The following is a 14,286-nucleotide window of genomic DNA, read 5'->3' as shown; positions in this document are numbered from 1 at the left end:
TGATGGGGTCACTTCCAGCCTCTGGGTCCTAGACTCTCAGGTTGGGAAAGTCCTCAGGTAGGGAGAAACAGGAGATAACTGGAGGGAGATCCAACTGAGAGGGGGAGGCCTCAAGGTCAAACCAAGCAACACAAGGGCAGGGGATGGGAGGCCTCAGGATGCTTCTGGAAGGTTTGCCAGCCCATTTGTGCACAAGATGGGACCAGAGAGGGCGGGGAGAAAGGCGATAGTCTCCTTCTCAGGTTCACTGTGGGTGAGGAAGCAGAGGCTCAGGGGCCCGCACTGCCAGGCTACACACGCAGGGGGCTGCTGGGCACTGTCCAGAGAGGAGCGTGGGCCCAGGGGACGGGTGAGGCCAGGGGCCTGGAGGCCACCTAGGAAGGTCGGTTTGCCCAAGGCAAACCTGGCCAAGCCCCCACATTTACTGTTTCTCCCAACTACTTCGATGTAGTTCATTGATTTTCAGGTTGTCTTTGTAACAACACTAAAAAGGAATTTCTGCCTGTCTGTGTCCCAGCTCCCTGCTCCTGCAGCAAGAAATGGTGCAGATCTAAGAGGAGGGACAGAGAACCAGAGGGAGGGGCAACACTGAGGGGAGAGGGGGGCTGAGGGGGAAGGGGCAACACTGAAGGGAGAGGGGGGATGAGGGGGAGGGGGTAACACTGAGGGGAGAGGGGGGCTGAGTGGGAGGGGGTAATGATGTAGGAAAGATGTTAGGGTTGGAAGCTGAAGGCCAAAAAGAATTCTTGAGACATCTTTGGTGCAAAAGGTGATTTTATTAAAGCTCGGGGACAGGACCTGTGGGTAGGAAGAGCTGCACCGGGGTGATGAGGAACGGCCCATTATATACTTTCAAGTTGGGAGGGGGTTAGGGATGGCGTAGGTCTCTAAGGAATTTGGAAACAAGGTTTCCAGGCCCTTGAGGGGGCTAGCTATTGTTGGGAAAATGTCATTTATTACCGTGTAATAAAACCTTAGTCATGAGACCCTTCAGATGGATATTGGTGGGCCATATGCTTGGGGGATTAGTGCCAACAGGTATCTTGGGGGTTTAGAGATAAAGGACATTTCTAAAGGAATTTTTATATGTTAAAGTAGGCTTATAGGATCCGGCGGGGGGGGGGGGGGGTGCTGTCAGGCTAGGATTGTCTTTTGTCCTTAGCCAAGTATTAACATGGAGGTAGTTGAGTCCCTAGAGGAATGTCTCTCTGCCTGTTTCAAGGACTTGTCAACGGGCTGTAGGGAGTAAGGAAATTGAATAATTTTTCTTCCGCCATTGTTTCCCATATCATAAATACTGAAGGGAAAGGGGGGCTGAGGGGAAGAGGGGAACAGGGGGGAGGGAGGGGGTTGAGGGGGAGGAGGATACGGGGGAGGGAGGAGGCTGAGGGGGGAGGGCTTCTAAACCTGCGGTCCAGTTAGTGGGTTAGGGGCTTCCAGCAATGATTCTGGACACTGAAGCTCCGACTTCACTAAGTGTGCCCACATGCCACGCCCCCAACACACAACCCAACCAGCATACAACCTTCACCCCCCTCTCACTTCTGGAGCATCTGCAGGCCCTCCCTTCTTGGTTCATGGTAGCCCCGCCCTCGTGAGTGGGTGCAGCCAGGCCGGGGAGCCCCAAGGCCAGGAGGCATTTTGTCTTTGCAGGGACATATTCTCCTTGGGATTTGGGCCTTTCCGCTGGGTATGCACGTCAGGGGACCCCCAGGACCTGGCAGTCACAGATGAGCTGGCCACATCTGTGCTAGAGAAGGCCATTGCTGACGGAGGTGAGGCTGTGGCATGGGAGATGCTCACAGGCAGGTGGCCCAGTAAAGGCTCGGGTAGCAGCCCCCCCCCAATGCAGCCCCCTTCTCCGCTCATCCTCTGCCTGGCCCCCGCAGGCACGAGAGCATGTGGCCTCGGGTATATGCCTGTCGACAGTGCTTCCGATTCTTCGCAGCTGTCTGCTGTGCCCCACTCTGCCTTCCCTGTGTCAGAGCTCCTGCCGTGGCCTGTGGTTTCTCCGAGAGAGAGCGTGGCTCTGCCTTCCCACGTGGATGGTGGTGGTTGTCCCCCGACGGACGACCCGCCTCCGCCCCTTGTTTAACCTCAGTCCCTTCCTGTGTAGTGGATTTGACATGTTGCTTATCACGTGGAGAAGAGGAGGCAAGTATTTGATGAAACTTCCTCAGCTGTCCTAGCTCCTGCCCCCACTTCTCCGCAGCTTTTCTGCCCGTCGCGGGCGCCTTCTTTCCAGTTCTCTGTGTGGATCCTTCAGCCTTGGCTGCTTGTTTTCAGTCCCCAGGGGCCATTTCACGCTGCTGCCCACATCCAGACTCGGTGGGCTGGGGCGGGTCCAGGTTACCCGGATGCAAGGCCGGCCGTACCGGGGGAGGGTGGGCGGGCACCTGTGTGGGAGGAGCCAGGCGGGGTGGGGCGGGGCGGGGCCGAGGCCTCTTGGGAAGGAGCAGAAATCGCCAGATGCTGTCTGGTGCTAGAGGAGCCGGCAGGACGGTGGGTGTTCACCCAAACGTCCCCGGAAGAAGCTCTGAGCTGTTGCACCTGCTGGTGGCCACGCTGTAAATACTCTCCGGGTGGCTGATTTCTAGCGCGGCTCCACGTGGAGCGGCTGCAGAATTTCCCCCAGGCAGGTAATCTCAAGAGCAGAGAACCTAATAAAAGGTAGTAAAGTATTTAGGCAGTGATGACTTGTGAGCATTGCCTTCAAAATATTTAAAACTGCGAGTTTATTTAATTGAAATTTTAATGATGTCTGTGTCAACTACTGTGTCACACAATTCCTGAAGATTTAAGTCTGCTCCCATGAGCTGGGAGGAGCAGCTCCCAAGCAACACAGTTACCACCTGACTCTGCACGCCCTCCACACGTTAGCCGACTGGCCCGTCTTACTGGGATAGGCCAAGCTTCTTTCTACCTCAGGGCCTTTGCACTTGGCTCTTCTCTCTGCCTAGAGCACTGTTCCCTCAGATCTTTGTGTAGCTAGTTCCTTAGCATTTAGGATGTAGCTTGACCATTACCTCCACAGAGAGGCCTTTGGTCCCCGACCCACCTCCCTAGTGACTACCTCACCACACTTTTATTTCCTTCGTGGCGCACAGCAGTCTCTGTTCCCAGTGCCTGGCACAGCACCTGGCATACAGTGAGGACTCAATAGATGTTTGCTGAGGGAATGAGTGTATCAGGCAGTGGGTTGCACACGTCTGTGCATTAATTCATGTGACTATTGGCATTATGGGTCCCAGAAGTCAGATGGTCTGGTGTGGTGCTGGGGATGGGGGCTTTCTGACCCCATGTCTGGGCTCCATGATGGTTGCAAAACAGTTGTCTGTGCTGAGCAGCTGCCAGAGGGAGGGCCTGTGCCTGAGCCCGACAGGACAGGGGCCCCCAGTGCCTGTGACACCCTGCTTTCTCCCTGCAGTGAACCCGGCTGTGAAGCTGCAGTATATGGACAACATCCGCTGGATCCGGGAGGCCACCAAGCACCAGCTGGTGAGGGCTTGACCTGGTGGGAAGCAGGGGTGGGGTGCTGCTTGCCACGCCCAGGCTGGTAGATGTGGGCCCAAGATGGTGCCATCATACCCCGTGAGACTGCTTAGGTGGCAGCCTCCTTGGCCTCACAGAAGGCAGCCGCAGCCACCTCACCCAGCAGGCCACCGGACAGAGAAGCCCAGGGCCTTTCAAAAGGTGCCCTGGGGCCCTGGGGCAGTGACCAGCATCAGTTAGGTTGTTGCTCACCCAGGTACTCCACAGATAGCTCAAGAGAGTCAGTCCTCCTGGCTTCCCAGCCGTGTGACCTGGGGCGAGTGGCGCAGCCTCTCTGAGCCTCCCGTGTCATCCGCACAGCGGAGATGCTGCGGGCGGTCCGCACGCCCAGGCTGTGGTGGCGCGCAGGCTTGGAGCAGGCCCTCTGGGACAGCCTGTGCATGAGGCACGGCCGGGGCCAGGGCTGAGCAGAGGGGCATGCTGCTGCCTCACATCTGGGGGTGTGCTCATGTGCACTAGGGCTTTGGGGGTGGGGGAGCGGCCATGTGACAGTCAGGGGAGGCGGAGGATCAGCCAAAGCACAGGTCCTGAGGCGGCAGCCGGCTTGGTGTACCAAGGACAAACGAAACATGGGCATTTGGCTTGCACGCCTTTGGCCACAGACCTCAGTGGCCAGACACTGCCTGGTGGACACACGTCCGTCCCTGGCCTGGGGGTCCTAGGGCCAGAGGGGGACTCCCTTGAGCACCACCCCTGCATCCTGGGCTTCGGTGGCCCAACACCACCCACCCAAACTCCTCCTGGGCCAGTGGTTTGCACGTGTGTTTCCGTCACAAGCCCTGTGCCAACAGCAGTCTCTGGGACCGCTCGGAATTTGAGAGGACCTCCGGACTGTTGGACTTGAGGATCTGGGCCACAGGGAGGTTGGGCAGGAGCGGAAATGTGTGGGGCCAGTCCAGAGGTGGCCTGGAGAAGAGAAGGACCCAGCCTCGAGGGAAGGGCTCCCACCAAGCAGGAAGGGGCTGGCGGGAGGATGAGAGGTCAGGGGCGTGGGGAGTGGCACTCTGGACGCTGCTGCAAGGGTAACGGAGAAGCAGGACTGTCTCTTCTGTGTCTGAGTTGAAGTTTTCTGGAAGTTGTGTTCTCCGTACTTGTTTCACGTTGCTCTTTGCCTTGGGAAAGATGATGGTCGCAGAAGCCCATGCTTTTTAAACATTTTTTTTTAAAGATTTTATTTATTTATTTGACAGAGAGAGAGACACAGCGAGAGAGGAAACAAGCAGGGGGAGTGGGAGAGGGAGAAGCAGGCTTTCCCGTGGAGCAGAGAGCCTGATGCGGGGCTTGATCCCAGGATGCTGGGACCATGACCTGAGCCGAAGGCAGGCACTTAACGACTGAGCCACCCAGGCGCCCCGGGATTTTTAAACATTTTAATTGAGTGTAAGGTATACTCTTGATGGAGCTGGCAATCTGATACCAGTTCCTCCTCGATTTTCTTTTTCTGGATCCAAGACATCTGAAAATCTCTGCAGTGCTGACTTCAACTCTAGTCCTTCCCACAGGGCTTTGAGGCAGCTGGTGGGAGTAGAGTCAGGCTGTGGGTTAGCAAGTCATGTGCAAGGAAGAAGCGGCTCCCCTCACCATGCTGGCCGGCGCCGTGGCCCAGAAGAGCTCTCTTTTCAGGCTCACGATCACGGGTGCGGCTAGCTCCATCACCCGCTCCTGAACCTTCCACCCCATTCCAGGACGAGGGGCCGGGCAGCTGAGGGAAAACCTACATCCTCTTTGGAGAATCCAGGGTTTCTCAGCCTTGGCACTACTAATATTTGGGGCCAAATCATTTTTTTTTTCAACTATGGCAACATATATATTACCATAAAATTTTCCATTTTAACCATTTTTAAGGTACAGCTCAGTGGCTTTAAGCACACTTACATTGCGTGCAACTGTCACCACCATCTGTCTCCAGACTTCTTCGTCTTCCCAAGCTGAAACTCTGTCCCCATTAAAACACGAACTCCTCATTCCTCTCCCCCAGCCCCTGGCAGCCACCATGCTGCTTTCTGTCTCTGTGTAATTGACGGCTCTAGGGACCTCATGTAGTGGGATCATGCAGTATTTGTCCTTCTGGGACTGGCTTCTTTCACTCACCATGATGTCCTCAAGATTCATCCACGCTGTAGCGTGTGTCAGAATTCCCTTCCCTTTCAAGGCTGAATAATATTCCATTGTCTGCATAGAATATATCTATTTTGCTTATCCGTTCATCCGTCAATGGATACCTGGGGTGCTTCCACATTTTAGCTATTGTGAGTAATGCTGCTGTGAACATGGGGGTGCAAATTTCTGTGCGAATATCTGGGGGCCAGATAAGTTTCTGTTGTGGGGGGCCATTGTGGGATGTTTAGCAGCACTCCTCCCATGCTGGCAGCACCCAAACGTGTCTCCAGGCATTACCCCATGTCATCCTGGCTGAGAACCATTGTGCCAGACAGGGATTCCTTTTTACTTGCTGCAGTTTCTGTTTCCTGGTAGCACTTGTCTTACTCCAGAGGGGCTGCTCCTGGTGTTTCTGTCCACAGGCGCTCGGCCGTGCTGCCTACTGCCCAGGTGGTCGTGGCAGGTGGCTCAGCCTCTGCACCCCGGTTTTCTCATCTGTAAAGTGGAGCCTAGGATGAGAATAATAGCACCTTCCTCATTAACTCACCAGTGAGCGACGTTATGCAGAGTACTTGCGGCTATGCCAGGCACAATCCAAAATTGCATTAGGCGGCATTAATACTATTTTTATTGAAAGGACTCAAGCAGGGGTATGCTCCTAATAGTTAACATCCCTAGAGATGGGCGGGTCAGGGTCTTGGAGACCCCTCCTGGGGTTAAGCCTTGAGGTGTTGGATCACTGAGGGACGTCTGGGGGCCTCGACTGCATGCAGACATGCAGGTGGTTGGCGTGGTGGCCTGGGGGCTGGACATGAGGGCCCACCTCAGGCCTGCAGACTGTAGAGCTACCACACACCTTGGGGTCCTCCACGACCTCCCTCGAGGGGACTATCTGGCTGCTGGCAGACCTGTCACCCAAGTCTCCCCCTGCGTATCACTAGGTCACCAAGGTTCCTCTTCTCTCCCTTTTCCCCCCAGGTGGTGGGGTCCCAGGCGAGGATCCTGTACTCAGACCAGAAAGGCCGTGTGGCCATCGCTGTGGCTTTCAACCAAGCCATCGCCCATGGGAAGATCAAGGTGATGCATCCTGTGCTGCAGGCAGGAGGCCTCCCCTAGTTTCCTTCCAATCAGTGCCGGCATGGCCCTGAGGCCCCGGGGTCTATGTTTGTGTCATGTGGGTGGCAGATAACTGGGGACCAGGAGTGATGAGGCCTGTCCTCAAACCCAGCCTCTGACATGTTCCCTGCTGTGTGACCTTGGGCGAGTCAGGTGCCCTCTCTGAGCCTCAGGTTCCATCTTCTGTGAAAAGAGACTAATGTTAACCTCAAAGCCTAGGTGTGAGGATCAAGTGAGTCATCTTTCTTGAATTATCTTCTTTTTTTAAAAAATTATCTTTTTATAAACCATGACAAACTTCCCTGGCTTCCCCCCATTTTCCTCCTAGTCAGCCGGCCCACCATGGAAGACATGGAGCTCTGGGCACACTCATTTGGAGGGCCGTCTTGCTCCTGTTCCATAGGCTCATGCGCAGAGTTCTTGCTGGCATCCTGTGTTTGGGAGTGCCAGTATTAATGATCAGATATGAAAGGGAAATCAGGTTGGATGAACGTGATGCCTGTCCCGGTGCACCCACCGCGTGGCAAGGTTTTGATGGTGGCAAGGACAGCAGCCCCAGCCCATCTCAGGGAGCGCTGCCAGAGCACCCTGCTAGCGTGCTCAGGAGGAGGCTTGGGGCAGCTCCGGCAGGACGTCTCTCTAGGTGCACTCACGTCCAGGCTGCCATCGGCCGGTTGGCACGGAGAGCTGGACGTCTTATTCATTCATTCCACACGCGTGATTGAGCACCTCCTCCATGCCAGGCTCGTTCTAAAGGACTGGGGACCACCTGGCAGAGGGCCAAATAGACAGGGTCCCAACCTCATCCACGCACTGGGGAAGGGAAACTGATGATGTAGGATAAAGGCATAAATTCAGAGGGAACTTCAGATGGTGATGAACATGAGAAGAAAATGAATGGGGGTGATGGGGTGAGGGTGATGGGGTACAAGTGGCAGGGAGGGGGTAAGGGGTGGGAATGAGTGGTGACTTTAGACAGAGTGGTGAGAACAGGTCTTCTGAGTGCTGATGTAGAACTGAGACCTGAATATCTGGAAGGTGCTAGAATCCCTGGGGGTTGGCAGTTCAGAGCAAATATGAAAAGCAAGCTTGGCCTGTTCAAGGAAAGGAGAGAAGGGTTTCTTAATTCAGAGCAATGGGGAGTTCTGCTTTCAGCAAGATACCTCCTCTTACGCAGGGAGCCCGTGAAATCCTATGACCACTGGGGAGGGCTGGGAAGACCAACACTCTTGGGGCCAGCCATAGTTCCTTTGTGAGACACTCAAGAAACTTCCCAGTTTTGGTGTGGGAAGAGCTTGCCTGTTGCAGCTGGGCTGCACTGCCTTCCTCCCCCTGAGGACAGCCAAGAGGAAGGTGCAGCTGGGCCAGACTAGCTCTCACCTCATGCTTGTGGTCATGCAACATTCCCCGTTGCCCCAGCCCCTTCACGTCTACCATGTAATTGTTCCAGTTAGAACTTGTTTTTTATAATGGAACCACCCTGTGCCTGGCACAAAGGAGCCTGGTTGACCTGTCCTTAGCCACGGCCCCACTCAGCCTTCCCCAGGGCTGCAGTGTATTCTGTCATTGGGGCGGAGAGCTGCAGAGCTGCCTGGCAGCACGTCACAGACCCCCAAGCAGCCTGAAATCTTTGGGAAACAGGAAGAGTTGCCAACACATGCATTTGAAAAATCAAACCCCCTGTGCTTTCACCACGTGAAAAGTCTCTGTTCTCACAGAGAATGGCAGCACAGAAAGGATCCTAGTGATTTCCTTGTCCAGAAAACCAAGGCCCAGAGAGGAATCGTCCACCCGGCACCCCTGGGCTATCTGTCTGCCTCTTTCGATAGAGCACAGGCTCAGGAGAAAGCCCAGACTCTAGTATACTGTGTGTGGATTTAAATCCCAGCCTGTCCACTTACCAGCTCTATGGCATTGGGCAAGTTTCTTCTCCTCGCTGGACCTCAGTTTTCCTGTCTATAAAACAGGCATGGTAACAGGCATACCTATCTGGATAGAGTCGCTGAGACTGCCCAGTGAGCCTACACAGGCATAGCACCTGGGGGGCCTGTGCATGTAGAAAGCACCCAATCTGTGGAATCCATTAGTAGCTACAGGAAAAGCCATCAGAAACATCTATGCTTCCTCTTGTTGAAGAAGGTCTATTCCCAGGGGGAGCGATCCAAAGGGCTTCTGGTGTGTGCCAGGCAGCTATGGTAGACACTGTTAGCTGACATCTCATATCCTTCCCTGCTGCAGGCACCGGTGGTCCTGAGCCGAGACCACCATGATGTGAGTGGCACAGACAGCCCCTTTAGGGAGACCTCTAACATTTATGATGGCTCTGCTTTCTGTGCAGGTGAGGAAGACAAAATTTTTTTAAAATCTTTTTAATGTTGGATTTAATTTTGTTTAAAAATCAATTGATTCATTCAGTCAATCATAATGCTGCAAAAAATGTTCTGGCATCTGAGAGACTTGGCATAGGGTGACCAGCCCAGCACACCAGGGTTTCTGGGATCTGGGATTTCTGGTTTTAAACTGAGCTAGTGTCAGGCAAAATGGGACAGTAGGATGCCCTAATCTCAGTTGGGCACCTGACCCTGTCACTTGCTAGGTGGCCTTCAGCAAGGCATTTAAAATCTCTGAACCTCAATTTCCTCATCTGTAAAATGGAAATAACAATAGTACCTACTTCAGAGTGTTGTTGTGAAGAATGAGATGAATTAATATGTGTGCAGCATTAGGTCAGTGTCTTGCAGCCAGCGTTCAATGAAGGTTATCTGCTGCAGCTGCTGCGACTGTCCTGCTTCTAAACCCACTACAATCCTAATCATCACAGAGGCTGGTGGGTTCTAGTCCTGGCATAGCTTGCTCATTCCCAGCACTTGGGGGCTCCTTCCATTATGGATGGGATGCCAAGCAAAGGAGGTGGACACTCAGGAACCATCTGTATCACTTTTTTGAAGGAGTTGATATATTTCATGTAAGTTATCAAATTTATAGGTATAGAGTTGTATTCCTTTATCTTTTTAATGTCTGTGGGGTCAGTTGTGATGTCTCCTCTGTCATTCCCGATATTGGTCATTTGTGTCTTCTTTCTTTCTTCTTGATCAGTCTGCTTAGAAATTTATCAACTTTATTGATCACCCCAAAAAAAGAAACTTCTAGTTTTATTCATTTTTTTCTATTGCTTTTCTGCTTCCAAGGTCATTGATTTCTTTTTTTTTTTTTTTTAAGATTTTATTTATTTGACAGAGAGAGACACAGAGAGAGAAGGAACACAAGCAGGGGGAGTGGGAGAGGGAGAAGCAGGCTTCCCGCTGAGCAGGGAGCCCGATGATGGGGCTCGATCCCCGGACCCCAAGATCATGACCTGAGCTGAAGGCAGCCACTTAATGACTGAGCCACCCAGGCGCTCCCCAAAGTCATTGATTTCTGCTCTAATCTTTAGTATGTCCTTCCTTCTACTGGCTTTGTGTTTAACTTGCTCTTCTTTCTCTGGCTTCATAAGGCAGAAACTGAGGTTACTGATTTGAAACCTTTTTTTTTTTTCTAATAGAGGTATTTAATGCTCTAAATTTCCTTCTAAACACTGCTGTAGCTGCATCCTGCAAATTTTTATATATTTTCATTTTCATTCAGTTCAAAATATTTGTTAATTTCCCATAAAACTTCCTCTTGGATCCATTGGTTACTTGAAGTATCTTTTTTAATTAATTAAACATTTTTTAGAGAGACAGTGTGCAAGTGGGGGAGAAGGACAGAGAGAGAGAGAGAGAGAGAGAATCTTAAGCAGGCTCCATGCTCAGTGCAGAGCTCAAAACAGGGCTCAATCTCATGACCCTGAGATCATGACCTGAGCCTAGTAGGACGCTTCACTGACTGAGTCACCCTGGCTCCCCTAGAAGTATCTTTTTAAATTTCCAAGTTTTAGGAGACTTTTCAGATACCTTTGTTACTGACTTCATTATATATGCTATATATATATATATAATGAATTCATTATATATACTATATTCATTATATATACTGACTTCCATTATAGTCTGAGAACATACTTTATATTTGTTCTGTCCTTTTAAATTTGTTAAGGGTTGTTTGGTGGCCAGAAAATGGCCTATCTTGGTGCACTTGAGAAGAACATATGTTCTGCTGTTATTTGGTGGGTTCTACAGATATCAGTTAGGTCAGGTTGGTTGATAATGCTGTTCTGGTCATCTGGATCCTTACTGATTTTCTGCCTAATTTTCTGTAAATTACTGAGAGAGAGTCGTGAAGTCTCCACCTGTGCTTGCGGATTTGTCTGTTTCTCCTTTCAAGTCTTAACCATCTTTGCTCCAAGTATTTTAAACCTATGCTGTTAGGTGCACAGTCATTTCAGTTTCTGATGTCTTCTTGGAGAACTGACATCTTTATCATTATGTAATGTTCTTCTTTGTCCATCATAATATTCCTTGCTCTGAAATTATGATATTAATATAGTTTATATTCATATCTATGGCCACTCTAACAAGATGCCACAAACTTAATGGCTTAAAACAACACAAATGTATTCTCTCACAGTTCTGAAGGTCGGAAGTCTGAAATCAGATTTGGTGAGTGAAAGCCAAGCCATGGCTGGGCCGTGGCATCTCAGGAGGCCCTAGAGTTTCCCACCCTTTCTCATGCTCTAGAGCTGCACTTCTTGCATTTCACAGCCCAGTATAAGGAAGAGGGTGTTGTTAGGATTCTCCCCGATCTTCTCTGGGAGCACCCAGCCAGATTTTTGGAGGAAGAGCCTGCAAGGACATGCACACCCCCTTATATTTGTGTCCCAGAGACCTCAAGGTCTCAGGCAAGCTCATGCTTGTCCTTTAGCAATTTGTTAGACACACGTTAGGTGACCAGCCTGGGTTCTGTTTCTCTGTGCAAAGGCCTCTCTCTCCCCAGACTGTAATTAGTTAGTTGCCCTGGGACCTCAGTTCTCTGATGGGGTCAAGGACAGTCATTAATTTGTAGTTGTCCTCCACCCTTATTTTTTGTTGTTGTTTTGTTTTAAGCGGGGGGAGTGACTCTCTTTGGCTCTCTGCATCCATGAACTAAAATCAGTACCACCACCCTTTAATTCTTTTGTTCTTTCTGCTTCTGGGGCACTATATCTGGCATTCAGTGCTGGAGAGCATAACTATACAGAAGGATAACAGTGGGTACTTGAGCACTTGTCAGTACTCCAGCTTTTTGTGGCTCTGCAAACATAAATTATTGCTGTTTCTAGAGTCTGTGCCTAGTTCCCTATCTGTCCTTCAGGCCCCACTCAGCCCATTGTCGCCCTGTTCAGAGCCTGACCTGGCCCCCCAGCCCGCCTCATTCAGGGAATGATGGGCGGTGGTCTCTGTTTCCGCAGACATGGCTGTGCAGAACTTCGTGGGAGATGCCTTTCGAGGTGCCACCTGGGTCGCTCTTCACAATGGTGGGGGTGTTGGCTGGTAAGGTTTTGGGAGAACTGGGTGCTGTGGGTTTGGGCTGGTGTAGAGGTCTCGGGAATTCCCTTGAGGGTCCTGGGCCCTGCCTCCCCTGAGCTCGCTCTGCTGACAATGTTGCTGTGATGTGTTCCTCATGTGAACAGGAAATCACAGGACATGGCCGAGCCACTCTACCTTTCAGAGTCTCACCTGTCGCACTGGACACAAAAGCTGTAAAAACCATCCCTACACTTATCGTGTCGGTTTCCCCTTTGTTTTCACAGATGTTTTCTCAGGAATTCTCAGTGCTGTCCTGGCCCGGGCCTTCTCCACTGATGTGCCCTGGGCAGCTGGGCTGGGAGGCGGGAGACCTGGATTCTGGGCTCTCCTGGGTCCCCGGCTCACAGCTCTGCCCTGCCAGGCCTCTTCCCAGTCTGTGCCATGAGGAAATTGGGGTTTGTAGAAGGATCTTATTCCAGCTGACAGTGGCAGTTCCATCATGAAGAGGTCTGCTATAATTCTGCACCCTAATTCTAGCATGTGGGGGCTTTCCCACACCACTGGGCAGTTCTCCAACACCCCCTGGGTGTCCACAATTCAACTCAATTCTGACACCATCTGCTCAGAGACAGAACCAGATCCCACAGGGTAAGGATCCCACAAGGATGCCACCACCTCAGATGCCGATTGCAAGTCTAGGTTGTCACCTGTGCATCTGACTGACGGGCTACAAATCAGAGGTTCCCACAGTAGCCTCCCTGGGTTCCATTAATGCGCTCGAGCAGCTCACAGAACTCAGGAAACCAGTTTATTACAAAGGATATCAAAGGGTACAAGTGACTAGCCAGATGAAGAGGTACATAGGGAGAGGTCCCAAACAGAAGAGCTTCTGTCCTTGCAGAGTTTGGGGCCTGGCACTGTGGCACATGCAAGTGTTCTGGTTCCCAGCCTAGAACCTCTCCAAACCTGTCCTTTTAGGTATTAATGGAGGCTTCATTATTTAGGCATGATTGACTAAATCATTGACCCCAGATTCAACCTCCAGCCCCTTTCCCCTCACTGGAAGTCTGGGAGGTGGGACTGAAAGTTCCAATCCTGTAGCAGTATGGTTGGTTCCACTGGAAACTAGCACCCCTGCCCCCATTCCTTAGATGTGATCCAAAAGTCACCTCATTCACATAACAAAAGACACTTTACCCGCTCTCAGTGCTTACAAAATTCCAAGTATTTTAAGAGCTCTGTGCCAGAAATGGGACTAAGACCAAATATATATCTTTTATTATAAATCACAATATCAAATCCACAAAGAATAATGAACAACTAATATTTATTGTACATGGATGGTGTGGCAAGCATTTACTAAACTCTTTGGATCTACGCTCTCACCTAATCGTAGAAGCAAATACATTTTACAGATGAGGAAACTGAGGCACCAGGAGGTTAATGAGCTGCAGCTGTCCAGCTGTCCCCTCTTCCCAGACCTGGGAAGCTCTCAGGTCTGGGCTCTCCCGCCAAGTTGGACTCCTGGCTCTCCGGGGCAGCAGGGGGCGCTGCCGCTTCAGAGAGGAAGGCAGCTTTCTGGCCAGCCATCTCTGAACTGACCTCTGAGCCCGTTCTGGCCAGACTGAGCCTGGCCTTACCCTCCACAGCCAAGTCCTTCAGCACTGGAGCTTCCCAGAGCATTCCGATCGGCTGGCTTCGAGGCCAGAATTCCGAGCTGTAGCGCAGTCAGGCGGCTCTAATTAATGGAAAATGTGACGGGAGTATGTGTTTTTTCCAATACACAGGCTAGAGAAAACCAGAACGGAGAGTGCCTGGTTGTGAGGTACCTCGCATTTTGTCACTGGATTTGCTGAATTGGTGCTGGAGGTGAAGAGAATGAGGTTGAGTAACATGAGCTGGTGGTGGAGTCAGGATCTGAACCCAGATCTGTCACCTCCCAGGATCCACCTGTCATTGCCAACTGAGCCACAGGGGGCAGGAGGGATCAGAGCAGAACTGGCCTAAGAAAGCATCCATGACATGAGGGTCTCATGGCAGGACCCCCTGCAGGGGGAGCTCCCAAGAGAGGGAATGCTCCCTGCCAATTCCCAAG

At 51.6% G+C, this 14,286-nt stretch overlaps 1 protein-coding gene across 1 annotated transcript in view; it reads left to right on the top strand.

Annotated features, from left to right (window-relative positions):
• The window catches only part of UROC1 (urocanate hydratase 1), a 45,435-nt gene that overhangs the window by 23,316 nt on the left and 7,833 nt on the right, over nt 1-14,286 (top strand). Inside the window, exons 14-18 of the mRNA XM_045904189.1 lie at nt 1,654-1,775; nt 3,428-3,498; nt 6,631-6,729; nt 9,007-9,106; nt 12,134-12,215. Of these exons, the coding sequence (XP_045760145.1) occupies nt 1,654-1,775; nt 3,428-3,498; nt 6,631-6,729; nt 9,007-9,106; nt 12,134-12,215 (474 nt within the window). The remainder of the gene's footprint in view (nt 1-1,653; nt 1,776-3,427; nt 3,499-6,630; nt 6,730-9,006; nt 9,107-12,133; nt 12,216-14,286) is intronic.

Source organism: Mirounga angustirostris, unplaced genomic scaffold (assembly GCF_029215605.1).
Source record: "Mirounga angustirostris isolate CCGP_5_RB_7025 unplaced genomic scaffold, mMirAng1.0.hap1 SCAF_1, whole genome shotgun sequence".
NCBI classification, from domain to species: domain Eukaryota; kingdom Metazoa; phylum Chordata; class Mammalia; order Carnivora; family Phocidae; genus Mirounga; species Mirounga angustirostris.
This window is presented reverse-complemented; position numbering and strand designations above follow the sequence as displayed.